Source organism: Cervus elaphus, chromosome 5 (genome assembly GCF_910594005.1).
Source record: "Cervus elaphus chromosome 5, mCerEla1.1, whole genome shotgun sequence".
Classification (NCBI taxonomy): domain Eukaryota; kingdom Metazoa; phylum Chordata; class Mammalia; order Artiodactyla; family Cervidae; genus Cervus; species Cervus elaphus.
In genome coordinates, this window is record NC_057819.1 from 107854674 (window position 1) to 107877375 (window position 22702).

The 22702-nt window shown below is 43.1% G+C and overlaps 2 protein-coding genes across 7 annotated transcripts in view; one reads left to right on the plus strand and one right to left on the minus strand.

Moving 5' to 3' along the window:
* Positions 1–624: 624 nt before the first annotated feature.
* Positions 625–872, minus strand: LOC122693449 (DPH3 homolog). The gene is made up of 2 exons (XM_043900943.1): positions 763–872; positions 625–688 (listed from the first exon to the last, which is right to left on the minus strand). The coding sequence occupies exons 1-2, from the start codon at positions 870–872 to the stop codon at positions 625–627; spliced, it is 174 nt and encodes a 57-aa protein (XP_043756878.1).
* Positions 873–21933: 21061 nt separating this feature from the next.
* The window catches only part of SPAG9 (sperm associated antigen 9), a 154426-nt gene continuing 153657 nt past the window's right edge, over positions 21934–22702 (plus strand). For all 6 annotated transcript variants that reach the window (XM_043904127.1, XM_043904129.1, XM_043904131.1 and 3 more), the window contains exon 1: positions 21934–22423. In XM_043904127.1, the coding sequence (XP_043760062.1) occupies positions 22121–22423 (303 nt within the window). In that variant the 5' untranslated portion in view covers positions 21934–22120. The remainder of the gene's footprint in view (positions 22424–22702) is intronic.

Consider the following 22702-nt stretch of genomic DNA (forward strand, 5'->3'; position numbering starts at 1 on the left):
TAACCATTTATGTGAGTTATTTTATGATAGGAGGTCCTGGTAAGGAACACTGAACTAATAAGCCATCCCTAACCCTAAGAGTTCAGGAAAGGTCAAAAGGAGACACCACGTGTCCCACCACCTCCCAGAATCCTTCTCACTGGCATCCATCTTGACTGAGCAAAGCATGCGCCACCAGGAAGGACTCTGAGTCAGAATGACTGGTGAAAGACAACCTGAAAACTAACCCCATTAACATAAAACCCGAGACTGTGAGCCACGAGGCAGAGCAGTTCTCCTGGGTTCCTTTACCCTCCTGCTCTCCACCTGGATGCCCCTTCCCAATAAAGTCTCTTGATTTGTCAGCACCTGTGTCTCCTCAGACAATTCATTTCTGAGTGTTAGACAAAAGACCCACTTTCAGGCCCTGGAAGGGGTCCCCGTTCCTGCAACAGTTAGGACTCTGTGCTTCCATTGCAGGGGGCATGGATTTGATCCCTGGTTGGGGAACTAAGATCCTGAAAGCCACATGGTGCGGCGAATTAAAAAAAAAAATTATCCCCGGGAAGAAGATAGTGATTGAATTTGATTTTTCCAGCTTGGCTCATTCCCCAAAGTTCAGGCTTTGGAGTCCTAAAGTCTTCTTTAGCATTTAACTAGTTCATTATTGGTGGAAGAGGCTGGGACTGTCTCTCTACAAGTAAACTGACCTTTGTCAAAAATTACTTATATAATGAGAGAGAAGCTAGATCATGTTGCCATGCTTCCCCATTTGCCAAATCTTCCTGGGTGATGCAGAATTTATTCCCGCTTGGGCAGGGGTAGAAGTACATCTCTGAGTTCTTTACATATTGGAAGTCCTTGATCTCCACCTCATCGTGAAACACTGCCATTGTCACCGGGGCCACAGAGGTCTGTCACCTCTGCCATCCTACCCAAGCCAAGGCCAGTCCAACTTCCAGGTCCCCAACCAGCCAGGCCTATTCGTATTCTTCAGGTGAGGAAACTGAGGTTCATGGGGCTTGGGTGACTTGCTCAAGTTTAGATGGCTAGAAGGAGGTAGAACCAGGATTTAAACCAATTCATGCAGTGTCAGAGCCTGGGCCGTAAATCACATATGTGCTGCTTCACTCTGCAATAAGTTATATTCCCGGTTTCACATCCATGGAGGGAATCACTGTGAATGCAGAGAAATCATTATTCTAAACCAATACTCTAATACTGTGGAAAGAATAGAATTGACTCAGGTCATGATTGTCTTGTTATTAATGATTTAAGGAATCAGAACTGATGCATTATGCCTGTGTATGAGAAACAGAAAGACATCTGGGAAGGCAGGGCAAAAAGAGAACATTCATAACAATACGTAGGAATGGGCCCCCAGGGCATCTTCACTGAATGTAAGCAAGAATGAAGCATGAACCCTCCCACCTTTGACTCCAGAGTCAAACTACAAATCGAACAGCAGGATCATTTGGTGAGGGTAATTGCCTCTGTTTCACAAAAACTATACACAGATCATCTGTCTGCCTCTAGCTATAGAGTGTGGAAGGAAAAACTACCTCCTCGGTCTTCTGAGTGATACCCTGATCACTGAGGGAGGGGGAGGGAGAGTTTTTTGGGACACCTGCATTATTTGCTGATTGGGGAAGGAATCATGAGAGACTCCTCACATAGTCTGGTTCAACAACCATATGAAAAGGGCACTATTTTAATTCCTATTTTACAGGTGGGGAAACAGAGACACAGGAATGTTAAATAACTTAACCAAGAATGCAAAACTAGTAAGTAGTAGAGCTGGGCTATGAGTCCATCTTACTCTTACGGCAGAGCTCACATGCTTAACTACCATGCTATTTCACATAGAATATGATGTTCTCAGAAAACACAGACTTCTCTGGCCCAATGAGACCTTAAGGATCACAACCCAGTGCAAATTACATCAGTCATCTTTGTTCTATTTAATTATATTGCCTGCTTTTGATATCCCTGGATTTTCTGCTCTTGCCTCTGAACAATAACACTAATACCACTGATCTTGTGTCCATAAACTCCTCAATCCCATTTATTTTTACATTCTCTTACAACTCTCCTCTTGTCTCCACTTTGTTTCTTTCTTTTTCTCTTGTCTTCAAGTTTTAAGCTTGGTATCATAAAGGTAATAGGTATATTAAAGCCTTTAGCAAAAATAAGGACTTTGCCTATAATAGTCCATCCACTTGCCTTAACCCTGATAGTCTTTCAGGATAAAACTCTTTGGGGAAAGGATTATGTAGCTGAAGAGGTTCTACATTCAGAGCAGGGATTTAGTTTCAATCTGTTTCTTGTTTCCATGTCCTTTGATTCTTCAGAATGCCTACTGGGAGCCTATGACTTGCACATGGTATTTTTGGTCTGTACTGTTGAAGATGATAGTAGACTGATTCAGCAATATCTCTCCTTCCTCCCTTCAACCTCTTCAAATTGAGGGTGAATGTAAATGTCATATAATCTGTGATTTCTATAATACTATGATTGTAGTGCCTTTTGTATTAGTCAGGATAGGCTGGGTTGTACTTAAGAAAAAAATGTCTTGGTACATGCACTTAAACTGATCGTGAAACAGGAGGGAAGGAGGCAGGACACAACTTGGAAAGAATGACATCCGAGGACAAAACATAAACTGATTAGAATCAAATGGGTCCAAGAGGGCAAACAAATCAACTTCAACTAGAACTTGATCCTCAGTATATGCTCACTGTAACTCATCAGCAAGCTAAATGACACACCCAGAGGCACCATGACAGTTCCAAGGCTGATCATCAAAGATCAAAAAGTGGGCTACAATTCCTAGAAAGCTCTGCGCCTTCCCCCAAATAGTTGAAATAATCCTCCCATTCATTACCCATGAAATAACCCAGCTCATAAAAGCTAACTAAACCACATTTCAAGGCCACACTCACCCTCTGCAATGGCTCACACTCTTGTCTATGAAGTGTGGTTGTTGTTGAGTTGCTAAATCGCGTCCAACTCTTTATGACCCCATGGACTACAACACACTATGGTCCTCTGTCCTCCACTATCTCCTGGAGTATGCTCAAATTCATGTCAACTGAGTCGGTGATACTGTCTAGGTACCTCTCCCACCCTTTTCTCCTTTTGCCTTCTTAGGACTATGTTTTCTCTCTAAATAAATCCACTTCTTACCTATCACTTTCTCACTAATTTCTTTCTGTGATGAGACATCAAGAGTCTCAGCTTCATTGGGTTCTGAAACCAGGTGTGTGATCTCAGTTGGAAGACCGTGGGTTTTGGCCAGGTTTGAGTCCCAGCACATGGGTTCAAGTCCTAATCTGAGGTGAAAGGTTTCATTTCCACAGCTTAATATCTTAGTCGTTTCAGATGCTATAACAAAAATACTGAGACTTCCCTGGCGGTCCAGTTATTAAGACTCCATGCTCCAAATGCAGGGGGCACGTTCAATTCTTGGTTAGGGAACTAAGATCCCACAGGCTGCACGGTGAGGACAAAAAACAAACAAACAAAAAACCCCAAAATACTACAGGTAGTTCATACACAACAAACATTGGGGAATTTCCTGACATCTAGTAGTTAGGTCGCTGCATTTTCATAGCCAAAGGCCGGGGTTCTCCAGGAACTGAGATCCCACAAGCCACTTTGTGGCCAAATAAAGAAATAAACAAACAGCAAACATTTAGTTCTCATAGTTCTAGAGACAGGGAAGTTCAAGATTATGGTGCCAATAGATTTCGTGTCTAGTGAGAATCCCCTTCTTCACTGATTTCAGTCTTCTCACTGTAACCTCACACAGTGGAAGCAAGCATGGGATCTTCCAAGATCTTTCTATAAGGACATTAATCCTATTCATGAGGGTGGCTGTGCTGTGCTGTGCTGTGCTTAATTGCTCAGTCATTTCCAACTATTTGTGACGGAATGGACTGTAGCCCACCAGGCTCCTCTGTCCATGGGGATTCTCTAGGCAAGAATACTGGAGTGGGCTGCCATGCTCTCCTCCAGGGGATCTTCCCAACCCAGGGACTGAACCCAGGTCTCCCTTGTTGCAGGCAGATCCTTTACTGTCTGAGCCACCATGAGGGGGGAGCCCTTCCCAAAGGTCCCACCCCCTGATACCATTATCTAGGGTCTAAGGATTTCAACATACGAATTTGGTTGTCCCAAGATGGGTATGGGACATAAACATATAGTTTATTGCACTGATCAAAACCAGACTTTATCACTCACCTAAAATCTGTGCAGGGCCATCATCTCTGTGGTTAGTTCTTCCCCTTCAATGACTTGGGAGCCTGATTCTTTCCAACATGTGGCTCTGCCATCTTAATACAAGGCCTATGTGCAGAGTCATGCAGTAACCCTTAAATGGCTGGATTCGCCTGCAAGTGACACCTGTCACTGTTCCTTCCAGTTCATTGACCAGAATTAGTCAAATGACCCTGCCTAACTCTAAGAGAACACCATGAACAGTATGAAAAGGCAAAAAGATAGGACATTAAAGGTTGAACTCCCCAGGTTGGTGGGTGCTCAATATGCTACAGGAGATTAGTGGAGAAATAACTCCAGAAAGAATGAAGAGACGGAGCCAAAGCAAAAACAACACCCAGTTGTGGATGTGACTGGTGATAGAAGCAAGGTCTGATGCTGTAAAGAGCAATATTGAATAGGAACCTGGAATGTTAGGTCCATGAATCAGGGCAAATTGGAAGTGGTCAAACAGGAGATGGCAAGAGTGAATGTTGACATTTTAGGAATAAGCAACTAAAATGGACTGGAATGGGTGAATTTAACTCAGGTGACCGTTATAGCTACTACTGTGGGCAAGAATCCCTAAGAAGAAATGGAGTAGCCATCATAGTAAACAAAAGAGTCCAGAATACAGCACTTGGAGAAATCTCAAAAATGACAGAATGATCTCTGTTCGTTTTCAAGGCAAACCATTCAATACCATGGTAATCCAAGTCTATGCTCTGACCAGTAATGCTGAAGAAGTTGAAGCTGAATGGTTCTATGAAGACCTACAAGACCTTCTAGAACTAACACCAAAAAAAGATGTCCTTTTCATTATAGGGGACTGGAATGCAAAAGTAGGAAGTCAAGAAACACCTGGAGTAACAGGGAAATTTGGCCTTGGAGTATGGAATGAAGCAGAGCAAAGGCTAATAGAGTTTTGCCAAGAGAATGCACTGGTCATAGCAAACACCCTTTTCCAACAACACAACAGAAGACTCTACACATGGACATCACCAGATGGTCAACACCGAAATCAGATTGATCATATTCTTTGCAGCCAAAGATGGAGAAGCTCTATACAGTCAGCAAAAACAAGATGTGGAGCTGGTTGTGGCTCAAATCATGAATTTCTTATTGCCAAATTCAGACTTAAATTGAAGAAAGTAGGGAAAACCACTAGACCATTCAAGTATGACCTAAATCAAATCCCTTACAATTATACAGTGGAAGTGAGAAATAGATTTAAGGGACTAGATCTGATAGACAGAGTGCTTGATGAACTATGGACAGAGGTTCATGACATTGTATAGGAGACAGGGACAAGACCATCCCCAAGAAAAAGAAATGCAAAAAAGCAAAATGGTTGTCTGAGGAGGCCTTACAAATAGCTGTGAAGAGAAGTGAAAAGCAAAGGAGAAAAGGAAAGATACCTATTTGAATGCAGAGTTCCAAAGAATAGCAAGGAGAGATAAGAAAGCCTTTTTTGGTGATCAATGCAAAGAAATAGAGGAAAACAATAGAATGGGAAACGCTAGAGATCTCTTCAAGAAAATTAGAGATACCAAAGGAACATTTCATGCAAGGATGGGCACAATAAAGGACAGAAATGGTATGAACCTAACAAAAGCATAAGATATTAAGAAGGGGTGGCAAGAATACACAGAAGAACTATTCAAAAAAATCTTCACGACCCAGATAACCAAATGGTGTGATCACTCACCTAGAGCTAGACATCCTGGAATGCAAAGTCAAGTGGGCCTTAGGAAACATCACTACAAACAAAGCTAGTGGAGGTGATGGAATTCCAGTTGAGCTATTTCAAATCCTAAAAGATGATGCTGTGAAACTGCTGCACTCAACATGCCAGTGAATTTGGAAAATGCATCAGTGGCCATGGGACTGGAAAAGGTCAATTTTCATTCCAATCCCAAAGAAAGGCAATGCCAAAGAATGTTCAAACTACCACACAATTGCACTCATCTCACAGGCTAGCAGAGTAATGCTCAAAATTCTCCAAGCCAGGCTTCAGCAATACATGAACCGTGAAATTCCAGATGTTCAAGCTGGTTTTAGAAAAGGCAGAGGAACAAGAGTTCAAATTGCCAACATCCGCTGGATCATCGAAAAAGCAAGAGTTCCAGAAAAACATCTGCTTTATTGACTATGCCAAAGCCTTTGACTTTGTGGATCACCACAAACAGTGTAAAATTCTGAAAGAGATGAGAATACCAGATCACCTGAGCTGCCTCTTGAGAAATCTGTATGCAGGTCAGGAAGCAACAGTTAGAACTGGACATGGAACAACAGACTGGTTCCAAATAGTAAAAAGAGTACGTCAAGGCTGTATATTGGCACCCTGCTTGTTTAACTTATATGCAGAGTACATCATGAGAAACGCTGGGCTGGAGGAAGCACAAGCTGGAATCAAGATTGCCAAGAGAAATATCAATAACCTCAGATATGCCGAGGACATCACCCTTATGGCAGAAAGAGAAGAAGAACTAAAGAGCCTCTTGATGAAAGTGAAGGAGGAGAGCGAAAAAGTTGGCTTAAAGCTCAACATCAGAAAACTAAGATCATGGCATCCAGTCCCATCATTTCATGGCAAATAGATAGGGAAACAGTGGAGACAGTGGCTGACTTTATTTTTTTGAGCTCCAAAAGCACTGCTACTGGTGACTGCAGCCATGAAATTATAAGATGCTTACTCCTTGGAAGAAAAGTTATGACCAACCTAGTGTGAGTGAGTGAAGTCACTCAGTTGTATCTGACTCTTTGCGACCCCGTGGACTGTAGCCCATGAGGCTCTCCTCTGTCCATTGGATTCTCCAGGCAAGAAAAGTGGAGTCAGTTGCCATTCCCTTCTCCAGACCAACCTAGAGAGCATATTAAAAAGCAGAGACATTACTTTGCCAACAAAGGTCTATGTAGTCAAGGCTATGATTTTTCCAGTAGTCATGTATGGATGGGAGAGTTGGACTATAAAGAAAGCTGAGCACCGAAGAATTGATCCTTTTGAACTGTGGTGTTGGAGAAGACTCTTTAGAGTCCCTTGGACTGCAAGGACATCCAACCAGTCCATCCTAAAGGAGATCAGTCCTGAATATTCATTGGAAGGACTGATGTTGAAGCTGAAACTCCAATACTTTTGGCCATCTGATGTGAAGAACTGACTCATTTGAAAAGACCCTGATGCTGGGAAAGATTGAAGCAGGAGGAGAAGGGGATGACAGAGGATGAGATGGTTGGATGGCATCACTGACTCAATGGACATGAGTTTGAGTAAACTCTGGGAGTTGGTGATGGACAGGGAGCCCTGGCATTCTATAGTCCACGGGGTCACAGAATAGGACACAGCTGAGTGACTGAACTGAACTGAACTCTAAGGGATATAGGAAATAAGGAGGATCACAGGGCAGTCTGTGAGCTGGAAATATCTTTGCCTTCTTATTATTGTATCATAATGCAATCTTGTCTCTTTCCCAGTCTAGTCACAGCCCATTCACTTGTACCTTCTACCTCTAAATCCACTAATTATAGTTTAATCCAATTCTGTCCTTTGGAGTGTTTTATCTTCTGCCAGATGACCCTGTCTTTGCTCTTTTACTGGTATATCTCACAGATGCAGTTTCCCCTCCCCCTCATTCTCATCCCTGCTTTTGCATCTAGCCTTTTCCAGGATCTTACCCAGCTGAGAGTAATATGGAAAGACCCCTCTATTTTTTGCAATTAAAATTGAAGATACTAAGAACAAGGAACATTCTCTTAAGTGGAGAGAATAAATGGAGAGGGGGAACAACTGAAGGGGAAAAAACAGGTTGAATAAATCTTCTGGAGGGCAAGGTTCAGGAACAACTCTGTTTCACTCTTTCCCTAGGACAGCTTAGTACAGGTCAAACAAAAAGACCTCTGGCAAAGAACCATAATGGTCTCTGCTCTCTGGGTTTTCCTCTTCCACAGTTTAATCATGTTCTGATCAGAATGAATATTACTGTCATGCTTTTGTTTTTAATATCATTCCTCAAGAGCAATTTTTAAGGAAATTTTAAAAATCTAATCCTACCAACCTAATAATTATTGCTGTGTGCATACTTCTTTCCAATTGTTATTTTTGTTCAGTCGCTCAGTTGTGTCCGACTCTTTGCAACCCCATGGACTGCAGCACACCAGGCTTCTCTGTCCTTCACTCTCTCCCGGAGTTTTCTCAGACTCGTGTCCATTGAGTCAATGATATCATCCAACCATCTTTCCTCTGTTGTCCTACCCTCAATCTTTCCCAGTATCAGAGTCTTTTCCAATGAGTTGGCTCTTCACATCCGGTGGCCAAAGTATTGGAGCTTCAGCTTCAACATCAGTCCTTCCAATGAATATTCAGAGTTGATTTCCTTTAGGATTGACTGGTTTGATTGCCTTGCTGTCCAAGGGACTCTCAAGAGTCTTCTCCAACACAACAGTTCAAAAGCATCAATTGTTTGAGCATTAGTGTCATGCTTTTCTAATCAGTTCTTACATCTGTATAAGACTACTGGAAAAACCATAGCTTTGACTATATGGACCTTGTCAGCAAAGTGATGTCTTTGCTTTTTAATGCACTATTTAGCTTTGTCACAGCTGTTCTTGCAAGGAGGTTTCAAACGTCTTTTAATTTCATGGCTGCAGTCACTGTCTGCAGTGTAGGGACATCACTGTCCAATTGAAGAGCTAGAAAAAAATGTCTTTTCCTCTACCCATCCTAGAATCTCCAAATGGAACCCACCAATAAGTTAGACTGGTCAAACACAGATTAACAAAAGAAAACCATATGTGTTGCACATGCATCTAGGGAGTACCCAGTGATGATGAGCTATGCAAAGGGGTAAATAAAGGAGAAGAAATTTGGGGCTTCTGGGCAGAGAAGGCAAGTTATGGGAAGGCATAGGAATAGCACAATAAACAAGGGTTGTTTAGTAAGGTTTGTTAAGCAAATTTAAGTGGATACCTTCTCTTTTATAACAATTGTTAAGGGAATGGTCCAGTGGTTAGGACTCTGCCCTGAGGACCTGGGAACTAAGAAAATCCACCAAGGTTTATAGCAGCCCCCCCCAAAAAAATAAAGCCTCGTTAGGAAGAGGGAGATACACAGTTGGAAATTTCCTTTACTAAAGGAAAATTTATGCTCTGTTTCAAGCTTTTCCTGAGACTGTTGGTAATTCATATGCCAAAGGGGAATATTTTGGAGTGGCATATTCTGGTCTTTGTTTATTTTATATGTTTGTGATTATGCCAAACATAACTAGCAAACAAGTATTTCCGTTTAAAAGAAGGATGTATCCTTGAGAAGAGAACACATAGTCATTTATATTTTAGTAAGAATTAGCTTGAAGAGCCTTTTTTATTCTTTATGAACTGGTTGGGATTAGGATACTAAAAGTTCTTGATAGAAGGAGCAGCAGGGGAGCTGGTGGGTGTGTGTAAAAGACTTTGGGTAGCCCATGGCAGGAAGCAGTCACTGGATCTTGGAGAATGGAGGGCCAACAGTTAGATTATTAGAATTAAAAAAGAAGCAGAAAAGGGGAGTGGCTGGCTCCAAAAGAAACTTTGCCAGCTTAATGGTTTTAAGATCTCAAATCTAATGAATAGATTCTTGAAACTCATTTATTACAACTACCATTTTGTGCTTCCCTTCACCATATCTCTGCCATTTGCTGCCAAAACTGGACTTGAAAAACTCCAGTTCTGGGCACTCCACTATTTCCGAAGATCTCCCTAACTATTTTGGAAAACTCTCTCTCATTAAAAAAGAAAAGATCTTTTAATTTTAGCTTTATTAAGTTTTTAAAATTAAGATCTTTGTTTTTTAAATATTTAGAGATTTATTTGGCTGCATCAGGTTTTAGTTGCCGCACATAGGATCTTTGTTGCATCATGAAGGACCTTTCGTTGTGGGGCAGGGACTCATTAGTTTCCTGAGGGCTCCTGAGCTTGCAGGCTTCAGTAGTTGCAGGATTAGTTGCTTGGCATTTTCAGGGATCGAATCTGCATCCCCTGCACTGAACAGCAGATTCTCAAACACTGGACCACCAGGTAAGTCCTCTTAAATAAGGATCTTCTCTTGAGAAAAAAAATGGACCTCCTGTAGCTTTGGTTATAATCTGCCCTCTAGTTGTCACCCTACATGACCTGCTATTTCAAGACAGCTCAAAAATCTCCTCAGAGGCCCTCTTAAATAGGGTAATCATGACACTTCAAGTCTCATTTCCAACCAGGCCACTTCCCCAGAACATATCCTTTGTAGTTTTCAAGTGATAATATCATCCTGCAGAAACCTTAAGAAGAAAATGCAAAATCCTTCTGAGAGAATGACATGTTAGGTGTGATTTTGAGACAGTGACTTGTAGTAAGAAGAGATTCCCCAAAGGAAAGGGAAGTGGGCTTGACTTCTTGCTAATAATTCTACATCAGTTAATAATGTTAGCTTACAATTATTAAACATTTATGTGCCAAGCACTATTCTAAGCATTTTATGTGTATTGTCTCATCAAATCCTCCCAATAACCTTATGAGATGGGTCCTCTTATTCTTAACCTCATTTTACAGATGAGGAAAGTGAGGTACAAAGAGTAACTTGCCCCAGATGTCACAGCTAGTAAGTGACAGAAACACAATTCAGACCCGGCAGCTAATTCCAGACCGCTTGTACTCTCTCAGTCAGCGTTGCCTATTGCTTCATGCTTAGCTAAGATTTTGAAATTGAATATTTTTACAAAGCAGCAAAGAATACATTTCTCTGAGTCTTGATTTCTGCTAATTTAATAGTGAACAACAGAATGTTATTCCCTTATATGCAACTTATACATCAGAACAGGATATCAGCCCAGGATATTTCCTCCTTTCAGACCATAGGTCTTGTATCTAACATATGATATTATTTGGCTTTTGATCTAGGAATTTGAAAAATGGGAGGTTGGACGGGTCACTGAGCTAACAGTCCAGAGCTCTAGATACTAATTCCAACATAGCCATAACTTTGCCTAATTCCTCAGTTGTAAAATGAGGGAATTGGACTCCATTCCACTCTAAGGGACATCCAATGTTGAAATCTCATGTCCAAAGGAATGACTTTCTCACCAGGAATTTCCAGCACTGTGGCAGAAGGAAAGACTCTCTGGTGCCCCTTGAGTCATACATATTAAATTGAGATGAACAAATGAGCATCTGTTGACTGTTTCTGACGTGTAAAGCTGTCAATTGGCAATAGTTACTATGCTTAGGTTTTCAAATGGCTCTGTTGCCTCTACTAAAAATAAGCCACTGGTATTAGGGCTGAGTCATCTTCATACATGAATATGTGGAAGAAAAAAGTGACAAAGGTCATAAAGGAACTGTGGGTTATTTCCCTTCCAACCAGACACCACACCTTATTGCCAACCAGCCCCACTTTTTCTGTTTTATTTCAGATAAGCTGTATACTTTAAATAGAGAACATATTCAACAGTATGTTGTATTTTGATTTGTTCATATCCTGTTCACTGCTTGTAGATTAGGCTTTTCCTTTAGAGTTGGGTTATGTACTTTTCTGAGGAATAGAGGCTGATGTTAACAACATTTGCAACTATGCTTTACAGTATACAAAGTGATTACATATACAGAGTTTCTCTTGAATAGTCAGCCACCCGCTGGTGATGTGGCAACTTGAGGATAGGTATCAAGCATCCTCTCCAGGTAGTAAAATCTTATAGGGACAGGACAGAGTCTGGGCAAAATGGTAAAGTAATTTTGCCTTGTTTTAAGGTGGTCTTTCTCTTTAGGCTTTAGGGATTATTTCTCACCTTCTAGGATCTCCATTCCCTCCATCCCTGTGGCTGGGGCCCTTACTCTGCTTTCTACTCAAAGCTTCACTCTGTCAGCCTTATTCTCCGGGCTGTAAAATGGGAGGAAAGTTGGGAGAGGAAAACACTAAAGTTCTTTCTTAATCTAACTTCTTTTTCCAAGTATGCCTTTCTAAGAAGCAGTAAAAAAAAAAAACCCTCCAAAATTATATCAGGCTTCTTTCTCTTACCCAATAAAATTCCCATTCCCTCAGGGTTGCTGATTTCAACTAGCTACTTGGTAGAAAACTGTTGACTAAGCAAAATATAAAGGGTGAATATTGAATCATGAGTTTCCTAGGAGTATTGTCCACAAACAAGACTTAACTACGTTCATAAATTAGTGACTTAGAATGGTTTGTCCAGTTACTGATGCCCAGCAGTGCCCTGTGGAACTCCTGGGCATGGAGGTCTTTTGCCCTTCCCCCACCACCCCATTTCTTGTAGGTGAGACTCCAGCCTCCACAACCTGAGTTCCAAAGGGCAGAACAGTTACTAATCAAAGGAGGAGCAGCCAGGAAACCACCTGAAGCAAGATTAAATGTGCCAGAGAGGCTCATCAAGATTAGGAGACTGGATCACCTAAGACCCTGCACACGTCCTAATCTTGTCAACAACACTACCCTTTTGAAACTTGGCAGAAGAAAAAAGAATACAAGACTGTTACTGCCTTGATTCTTATCAGGTAGTCCTGACTGACTGTATAACCTCTTGCTACTCAGCAGGGAGAGGGGCACAGTTCTTGAGGTGCTAACCTACTGTTTTCCCCCTTTGCCTGGCAAAGTAATAAAGCCACTCTTTCCTTCTCCCCAAAACTCTTATCTCTGTATTTCTGTCTGGCATTGGTGCACAGACAGCCAATTTTGGCAACACTACCATCTTCCTTTGAGATCCAGTCCAGAAGCACCTAAAACTAAAAATATTCAAAATGAACTTACTATTTTATTTTAAAATGCTACTTTCTTGGTAGCTACTCACCTGAGTCTGCCTGCTCTCCCCTTGACAGTGTACTATTGAAACAGGAGGGAAGGGATCAGGGCACAGTGTTTGAAAGTCTGAGGACACAACATAAACTGGTTAGAACCAAATAAGTCCAAGATGGCAGATGAGCCAACTTTCACTAGACCTTGATTCTCAGTATATACTCACTGTAATGTATCAGCAAACTAAATAACATACCCACAGGTGCTGTGACAATTCTGAGATCGACCATAAAGACCAAAAAGTGTGTAGTGGCCCAATTCCTGGAAATCTCTACCCCTTCTCCAAAATAGTTGGAATAATCCTCCCAGTCATTAACCTATCAAATTACCCACCCAATAAAAACTAACCATGCTATATTTCGGGGCCACTCTTGCCTTCTCCAATGGCCCACACTTTGTGGAGTGTTTTTCTCTCAATAAATCCACTTCTTACTTATTATTTTGTCTCTCACTGAATTCCTTCTGTGCTGAGACATAAAGACTCTAAGTCTCAGTAAGTCCAGACAGCAGGTGTGTGACCTCAGTTAAAGACAGCAGCTCTTGGCTGGGTTTCAGTCCTGGCCTCATAGGTTCAGGTCCTAGTCTGAGGTACACGGTTTCACTATGTCTTAATAAATCCTTGCCTTGCTTTCTTGAGGGGGGGAAAAAAAGCTCTTTTCCTTCCTGAATTACTCTTTTTTTGGCTGCACAAAGTGGCTTGTGGGATATTGATTCCTGTCCAGAGACTGAGCCAGGGCCCCTGGCAGTAAAGGCTCCATGCCCTAACCACTGAACCACCACTGAACCCTGAATTAACTCTCTTGATTCATGGTGCTATCATTTACCCATGTGTCCAAACCAGAAACCTGTGGGTCTCTTTCTGTCATCCTCTAAAACTACCAAGTTCTGTCCATTGGATTTCTCAAATATTTTTCACATCCATAACACTGTCATTACCTTAACATAAAGGATGGGGAGGTAGGTAGGGAGATTAGGCAGATACAAATGGAATGCAAAGAGCAAGATCTAAGTAAGACTGAAACCATTCACCTCAGTTTGGGACTTGAACCCATGTGGCCGGGACTTGAACTTAGCCAAAACCCTGCTTGGGATTTGAACTCACAAGGCTGGGACTTGAAACTAGCCAAAATTAACAGTCTTCCAACTGAGATCACACTCTTGTTTTCAGGACTTAAAGAAGCTCAGGTTCTTGATGTCTCATCATAGAAAGAATTCACCTCCAACTAATAAAAAAATAAAAAAATAAAAAAAAAAAAGGAAAGAATTCAGTGAGAGACAAAGTGATAGGTAAGAAGTGGATTTATTTAGAGAGAAACACACTCCACAGACAAAGTGTGGGCCATCTCATAACCCAAGAGTGACCTTGGGAGAAACATATTCCACAGAGTATGAGCCATCACAAAGGGTGAGTGCAGCCTCAAAATGTGGTGTGGTTAGCTTTTATGGGCTGGGTAATTTCATAATCTAATGAGTGGGAGGATTATTCCAACTATTTGGGGGAATGGGCAGAGATTTCCATGAATTGGGCTGTTGCCCACTTTTTGGTCTTTGATGGTCAGCCTTGGAACTGTCATGGTGCCTCTGGGTATGTCATTCAGCTTGCTGATGTGTTACAATGAACATATACTGAGGATTAAGGTCTAGTTGAAATTGATTTGTCTGCCATCTTGGACCTATTTGATTCTAATCAGTTTATGTTTTGTCCTCGGGCTATGTCATTCTTTCCAAGTTGTGCCCTGCTCCCTTCCCTCCTGTTTCATGCACCAAGTACACGCACCAAGACATTAGTCTGGCAAGCCAGACAAAGTTCTTGACTCCTACCCATAGCACTTTACCTCCACCACCATTTTTAACATATCAGTAGCCTAGCCTGCATGGCTCCTAAAATGTAGAGAGAGTACCTCTGCTCACTATTAAGATTTAACTTGAAGTTAAAATGGAGAAAGAATATATGGGAAAAGGCCTGACTTCTCATACTGGAAAATTGGTAGGACGAAGGCAATGAACATAGGAATGAAGAGAATAAAACTATCAGATATGCATCTACATTTTTGGAAGCCCAGGCTTTGTCCCAGGGAGTAGAAGTGTAGAATAAATGAAAATAACATTCAGGGCTCTACTCTTCTCTTATCTAGGGCTCAGGATGATGCCGCCTTGAAGACCACACCATATCAAGCTAGCAACAAGTACATCAAGTTGTCTGTGTTGTGGATTTGGCTAGTGGGAAGCTCAGCGGTTTAGCTTTCTTAGCCTGGGAACTTGGGGTGGGGGTGGGTAGTAGAGCAGGTAACTCTGAGGTAAGGACCACAGGGAAGGCTACCATCACTGCCAGACCTCAGAGACATCTCAGTAACATCAGCGTCAAAGAAGCTCAAGTTACATAGGGAGTGATATCAAAAGAATGGTCTCTGAGTTCTAGTAGCTCAACACTCAACTTTTGGGACTTCCCTGGTGGTCCAGTGGTTAAGAATCCACCTTGCAATGCAGGGGACGGGGTTCGATCCCTGGTTGGGAAACTAAGAGCCCACATGCTGCTGGGCAACTAAGGCTGCGTGCCACCACTAGAGAGCCCAATTGACCCGACACACAGCTAGATAAATAAATAAAATTAAAAAAAAAAAAAACACTCAACTTTTTTGGCTGCATCACACTGCATGCGGGATCTCAGTGCATCAGCCAGAGATGGAACCTACACTGCCTGCAGTGGAAGGACAGAGTCTTAACCACTGGACTACCAGGGAAGTCCCTCAAAACCTCAACTTTAAAGGCCAGCTAGATATCTAGAGACCAGGCAAGCAAGTAACACTGCTTAGAGACTAGAAGACAATGAGTGATGTTCACTTCATGGATCCAAAGGCCCCATTCACCTTTATCCACCTTTATCAAGTGGCTAAAGAAAGATTTCTCTCCTATAATCTAAATACTCTAAAGGGGAAGACCAAGAAGGGGAGAGGTTAGCTGAAAAGACTCATCATTTTTATACAAGAGAGACTGCACATGACCTAAAGGAACTGTTCCAATAATCCATTTAGACTGAGCTTGATGATCCCCTGGAGAAGGAAATGGCAACCCACTCCAGTACTCTTGCCTGGAAAATCCCATGGACAGAGGAGCCTGGTAGGCTACAGTCCGTGTGGTCGCAAAGAGTCGGACATGACTGAGCGACTTTACTTTTACATTTTTTCCTTTGAACTTGGTCTGTTCTACCAGTGAGATTTCAGGAAGTAGGCCAGATCAGGTTTAGACAAAACAAATCATTTTTCTCTGCTTATCTGAATCTGTGAGTTAACCCCCAAGCCAAACCTCTGCTGAGATTACCTTCCCCTTGGCAAAATCCTCCAGGAGGCCTCTACCTAAATAACCTCCAAACAGAGTTAACATTCTTTTCTCTTTATCATTGCACTTTATACATATTTAGATTGTTGCACTTGCACAGGACTTAACGCTTCTAACGTTTCTGAGGTCTACCTCCTTCACTAGTTGCTTGTCTTGGGGGAAAATATTGTGCCTGATTCATCTTGATCTTGGGCTAGCACCTTCAACTTGGGCTTCATACAGGACTAGTATCTAACAGGCAATAAATCTGGCTAAATTGCATTGAGTTCTTAAAGATGGTGGATTTTAGGTATGATGTTTCGGGTCATTGAGACCTTCCCCCAAAATATATACATGAACTAACTGGTATTCAGAAAAATTAGATGGCTTTCCTCTCATCTCCATTCCTTTCCCAGCATGACTGTTAAGTTAAAAAATGTGTCAAAATTCATTTCTAATCTAGAATGGACTAACAGTGTTATCCCAGTGAAATCTCTTCAAACTTGTTTGGAAATGGGCTCTGAGTTTCTCTGATGTTTCCTAAAATTCTAATGTATACCTTTCTTATCTGTTTACTTAGGAGACCCAAGTGAGGGAGTGGGGGAACAAAATTCAAGTTTCTGGCGTGAGTCTCACTGGATGCTTACTAGCTCCAGACAAAGCAAGTTCCCTTGCACTAGACTCTTCTCCTACAAGGACAATGATTTCCTGGATTACCTTACAGATTGTTGAATGTTAACCATGTGATATTTTGAAAGTGGGATTTGTTAGGTAGTTTTACATTTCTTTGTGCTTTTCTGTATTTAGCAAATTTTCTATAGTGAGTATATATTTTGTCCATAATTGGGGGAAAAAACCCAACTAACCCACTGTTTTGAAAATATGTCTTTTATTCCTCGAGTGAACTTCAGCTATAAAAAGTATACTGAGAGGTGGGCAATGGGCCTCTTCTTCCACTAACCCAAGTCAGAAGGAGGTGGAGAGAAAATAGACCTAAGTACAAATATGACTAATATAACTTAGTCCCATTTAAAACAGTCTCATATAATGGGATTCTTGCTTCAGCCATATGTTCAGCCTTCTCATTTTAGAGGGAATTTCTGGCAGTCCAATGTTCTGGGTGGGGAGTGAGGGATAGAGGAGGGTACTACAACGAAACAGGCCTTCTTGCAGCTTCAACCTGGATAGATTTAGCCATCTAATCCTGACACCTGAAAAGGCTATCAGGGGATTTCCCTGGTAGTCCAGAGGATAAGACTGTACTCCCAAAGCAGTACTCTGATCAGCAGTACTCTGATCAGGGAGCTAGATCCTAGTGAAGCCAAATAAAAATAAATAAATAAGTAAGTAAATAAATAAAAGGAAACGTTTTTCAAAGGAAAAACTGAGGGCTCAGAAAAATTCTCTGGCACTTTTCAACAGCCTGAATTCCATAGTTGGACTGCCTCACTGAGCACGTTCTAGTTTATAAGGGGTGATAAATCACATATCATTTCACACTACCATAGTAGAGGGTCTTGTGCACTAGGAGCCCCCTTTTCTTTTCCTTTTTCAGGGACCCACTCTCCCCATGTGGGAAAATGTAGTTTGTGAAACTAGAGAAACTGATTCACATAGTTAAATTTAAGTCACTCAGTCATGTCCGACTCTTTGAGACCCCGTGGACTGTAGCCCACCAGGCTCCTCCGTCCATGGGATTCTCCAGGCAAGAATACTGGAGTGGGATTCACACAGAAATAACTGTAAAAGTTCCTGAAGGCCAGACAAACAACAAGACTAGCAATTTTGGTCTTCCAGTGATTACAGTAATTAAGCTTCGGAAGAAACTCCTCCCTTCCTTCCCCAGTCAACCCCACCCCTCTGCTGCTCCCATTACTGTCCTCACTTTTTCTGCAAGGCCAAAGAATTCCAAAAATGGAATTTCCTTCCTTTTTAGGAACCAAAAGTAAACATTTGCTCTAAATCCACAACATAACCCATTTTCCTGAATGACTAGTAGTCTTTAGCAATAATCTCAGCCTGTGGGGTTAGAGGTGGAAGCTGGGAATTTTTCCAGGTGGTTGAATAGAGAAAATAGTATTATCACCTATAAAATTAGGAGTTGACTAAAGGGACTCAATCTCAAGGCTCTCTCCCCTGTCTTTCATTCCCACCTACAAACCAGAATCATAGGACTTAACTGCAAGAAATCTTTCTAGTTTCTGTAATACACCTCTTCATCATACAGATGAAGTTGAGGCTCACAGTTCTTAACAGTCCTTATCACAGCCACTGGCACCCAGTAGGTACTCAGTGACTATTAGCTGTGTGTGTGTGTGTGTGTGTGTGTGTGTGTGTAAGTGTTTATTTATATGACTGCACCAGGGATCTTTCATCGTGGTACACTGACTCTGTAGTTGTGGCAAGCGGGCTCAGTAGCTGCAGCAGGCGGTCTTAGTTTCTCCACAGTACGTGGAATCTTAGTTCCCTCACCAGGGATTGAACTCTGCATCCGCTGCATTTCCAGGTGGATTCTTAACCACTAACTTTTTTGTTTCTGGCCTAAATTCTTCAAAATGACCAGTCCATAGAAGAGTATAAGATTCCCAATTTAAAAACTGTCTTCTTTCTACTTCGTCACACTAAATTATGTAATTCTATTGGGTTAGAATAAAGTTATTACAGCCATAAATTTAATTTAGTTTTAACAGCTTTATTGAAATACAATTCACATACTATGTAATTAAACTGGTCTTCCCTGGTGGTTCAACAGTAAAGAATATGCCTGCAATGCAGGAGCCGCAGGACACGCTGGTTTGATTGCTGGGTCTGGCAGATCCCCTGGAGGAGAGCATGGCAACCCACTCCAATATTGTTGCCTGGAGAATCCCATGGACAGAGGAGCCTGATGGGCTACAGTCCATGGGGTTGCAAAAAGTCAGACACAACTGAAGCGAATTAGTACCCATGCACATAAATAATTAAACTATTTACAGTGTACAATTCAATGACTTTTAGTATATTCAGAGTATTAGTATACTGTCTGTATTATATTAGCATAGAAAGTGAAAAAAAAAAAGTGAAAGTTGCTCAGTCATGTCCGACTCAGAGACCCCTTGAGACCCCCATACTGTCAATGGAATTCTCCAGGCCAGAATACTGGAGTGGGTAGCCTTTCCCTTCTCCAGGGGATCTTCCCAATCCAGGGATCAAACCCAGGTCTCCTGCATTGCAGGTGGATTCTTTACCAGCTGAGCCAATAATATATATAATTAATATCATAATATAGTATATTATCTATCACCATAATCAATTTTAGAACATTTTCATTAGGCCCCAAAGAACCCCATGCCCTTTAGCATTCACTCTTATTTTCCCTTGTTCCACCAGTCAGCCTGAGGCAACCACTGATGTTTCATGTGGTCCTTTGTGACTGGCTTCTTTTACTTAGAATATTTTCAAGGTTCATCCATGCTGTAATATGTACTTCATTTTTTTATTGTCAAATAATAAATATTTCATTATATGCATATATAATATTTTAATTCAAGAATTGATGGATATTTGGCAGAATGTTGTTTTAAACAAATGTGATCACTGAGTTAGCAGAAGCTTAAAATTAGTACATATACACGTGTGTGCATGCTAAATCACTTCAGTCGTGTCCAACTCTCCACAACATTATAGGCTGTAGCCCACCAGGCTCCTCTGTCCATGGGATTCTCCAGGCAAGAATACTTGAGTGGGTTGCCATTTCCTTCTCCAGGGGATCTTCCTGACCCAGGGATTGAACCTGTGTCTCTTATGTCTCCTGCATTGGCAGATGGGTTCTTTACCACTAGTGCCATCTGGGAAGCAATATATAAATATGTATCATATATTTCTAAGTTGAATTTATACTTAAAGAAGCACACTTACTATTAAGACTTTGTTATAATCTCAGACCTGAAAATCAATTTTTTTCCTGCTAAATTTTCTGATGTGTATGATAGTAGTGTGGAAAGACAAAGTAAAGTCTTGCCCTAAGTTTTTCTGCTCCTCGGACCTCCAGGAAAACAGAGGCATATATATAGGTATATATATATATATAGAGAGAGAGAGAGAGAGAGGCATAAATATAGGTGCCCAAGTAAGAGTCCTTAGGAGAGAAAAAAGAAAAGAAAAACAAAAAGATCCAGAGGAAGATTCTTTCCTGGTTTTAAAATGCGAGCTTTAGAAAAGAAAGGGCATTTGGGGCACATATCCAACTCCCTGATCGGCAAATCTAAGACCTACCCATATACACAAACGATAAGAGGTGACTGCTTGGTAAGGATGCGAAAGGGGGACAGTACAGGCCACAAATTCAGTCACGTGTGTCCTTGTAAGGCTTAGTTTTTCACCCCCTTACTGCTTTTGTGGGTCTCTGGTTGGGTACAGATTGGGAGACTTTGGAGAACTAGTTCATACTTAGAGAACTTGAACTTGTAAATACCAAATTGAGGGTTTTTATGATCCTGGGAGGTAGCCGATTCCCCACTGAACCATTCTTCACTCAAATCTTGCCTTCCCTGGCCCTATTCTTACAGGAGTTGAGGCCACAGTACTCTTTCATCACCTGCCGCGGAGATAAGGGGCTTTGGGGTGTATTTTCTGCCCTATTTGCAGCAGTCAGAACACCAGGAAGTGATCCTTGACTCAGCCTGCCCGAGGTTTGGGTGTTGTCATTCCCCACACGTGATTTTCTACCAGAGACCTCACGTACCATCGGACTTACTCATCCTAATAACTCCACCTCTTTCCTCCTCTACTCTCCTCCCCACATTAGCCTGCCCTGCTGAGAGATTAGAGGAAAGGAGGGTGCTTGGTGCCAGGAAATACCACTCTCGCAAGTCGTCCGTGAGGAGAGAAGCTCGTGTTTGGGAAAGTGCAAGATTGCGGCGTTTGTTTTACTCTTCTCCAGGATGCTTTGCACGTCCTCTGTTTAAGGCTATCCTTAACTGTCTTAACCCCAAATAATTCTTTCCTATTCAAGACCACCTTATTACTGAGGCGGACCTTGTCCCCGTTAAGGCTGCTTTCCCTTTCTCTGTTTTCCACTACTCTGAGTCCGGAATTCTCAAATTCTTAGAACTGTTTTGAGTCCCTGATCGGCCTCCTTCCCGTTCCAGCTGCGTGACCTTGAGTGAACCATTAACTTCTCCAGGCCTACTTTCCTCGTCTGTGAAACGAAGGCCAAAACGTCTACCGCACCAAGCTTGTGATGAGGCCCAAATATGAAAGCCCTTTGTGCGCTGTAAAAAGTAATAAAATGTTAGCTATTCTGGATTGCTAATCACTCTTCCAGAAACCCTCCGTTTCCATTGGGGCTCGCCCCGCAAATCGCGCCAGGGGTTGGTACTTCTCACCACCCTCCTATCGCAGTCTTTCCCATTGGCTTACACGACGTCCGCGCGGCGCCGAGTATTGACGCAACGCCGCCTCCGCTGGCGCAGGGTGCTGCATTGGCCCCGCCCCCGACCGCGCCTGGCCTCCTGCGGGGTCCCGCCCTACGGGCCGACACAGGCGGATCCCGCCCCTTCAGTGACGTGTGGCGCGCGCAGCCCGGCCGCCCCGGCAGTTGGTGCAGCGGCGGTTGGGCTGAATACGCTCGCTTCACCCCTCCCCTCCTCCGGCTCGGGCCCCCACCCCGCCGGGCCCAGCCCCAGCTCCAGCCGCAGCGGCCCCGTCCCGTGCGGGCCCGTGTCGCCCCCTAAGCCGGAGACGCCCCCGGCCGGCGGGCAGCCCGCCACCATGGAGCTGGAGGACGGTGTGGTGTACCAGGAGGAGCCCGGCGGCTCCGGGGCCGTGATGTCGGAGCGGGTGTCCGGCCTGGCCGGCTCCATCTACCGCGAGTTCGAGCGGCTCATCGGGCGCTACGACGAGGAGGTGGTCAAGGAGCTGATGCCACTGGTGGTAGCCGTGCTGGAGAACCTGGACTCGGTGTTCGCGCAGGACCAAGAGCACCAGGTGGAGCTGGAGCTGCTCCGGGACGACAACGAGCAGCTCATCACCCAGTACGAGCGAGAGAAGGCGCTGCGCAAGCACGCAGAGGAGGTGAGGCCGGCCAGAGGGGAGGGTGAGGGCCGGGCCCGAGGGCCGGGGGTCGCGGTCCTTCTCGGAGGGGAGGCGCCCCGGCCTTCTTGGGGCAGGCCTAAGTCCGAGGCTCGTCGGAATGAGCCTGGCGGCCGAGAGGCCCCAGTACCCCCGGCCAGCATTGGACGCCCAGGGAGATGGGTGAGTGTCCTGGAGAAAAGAGTGAGATGAGGGAAGCAAGGCCTGGGGAGGAAGCCACAGCCTGGCCTGAGGGCACCTGGGGTTGGCTGAGAGCGGTAT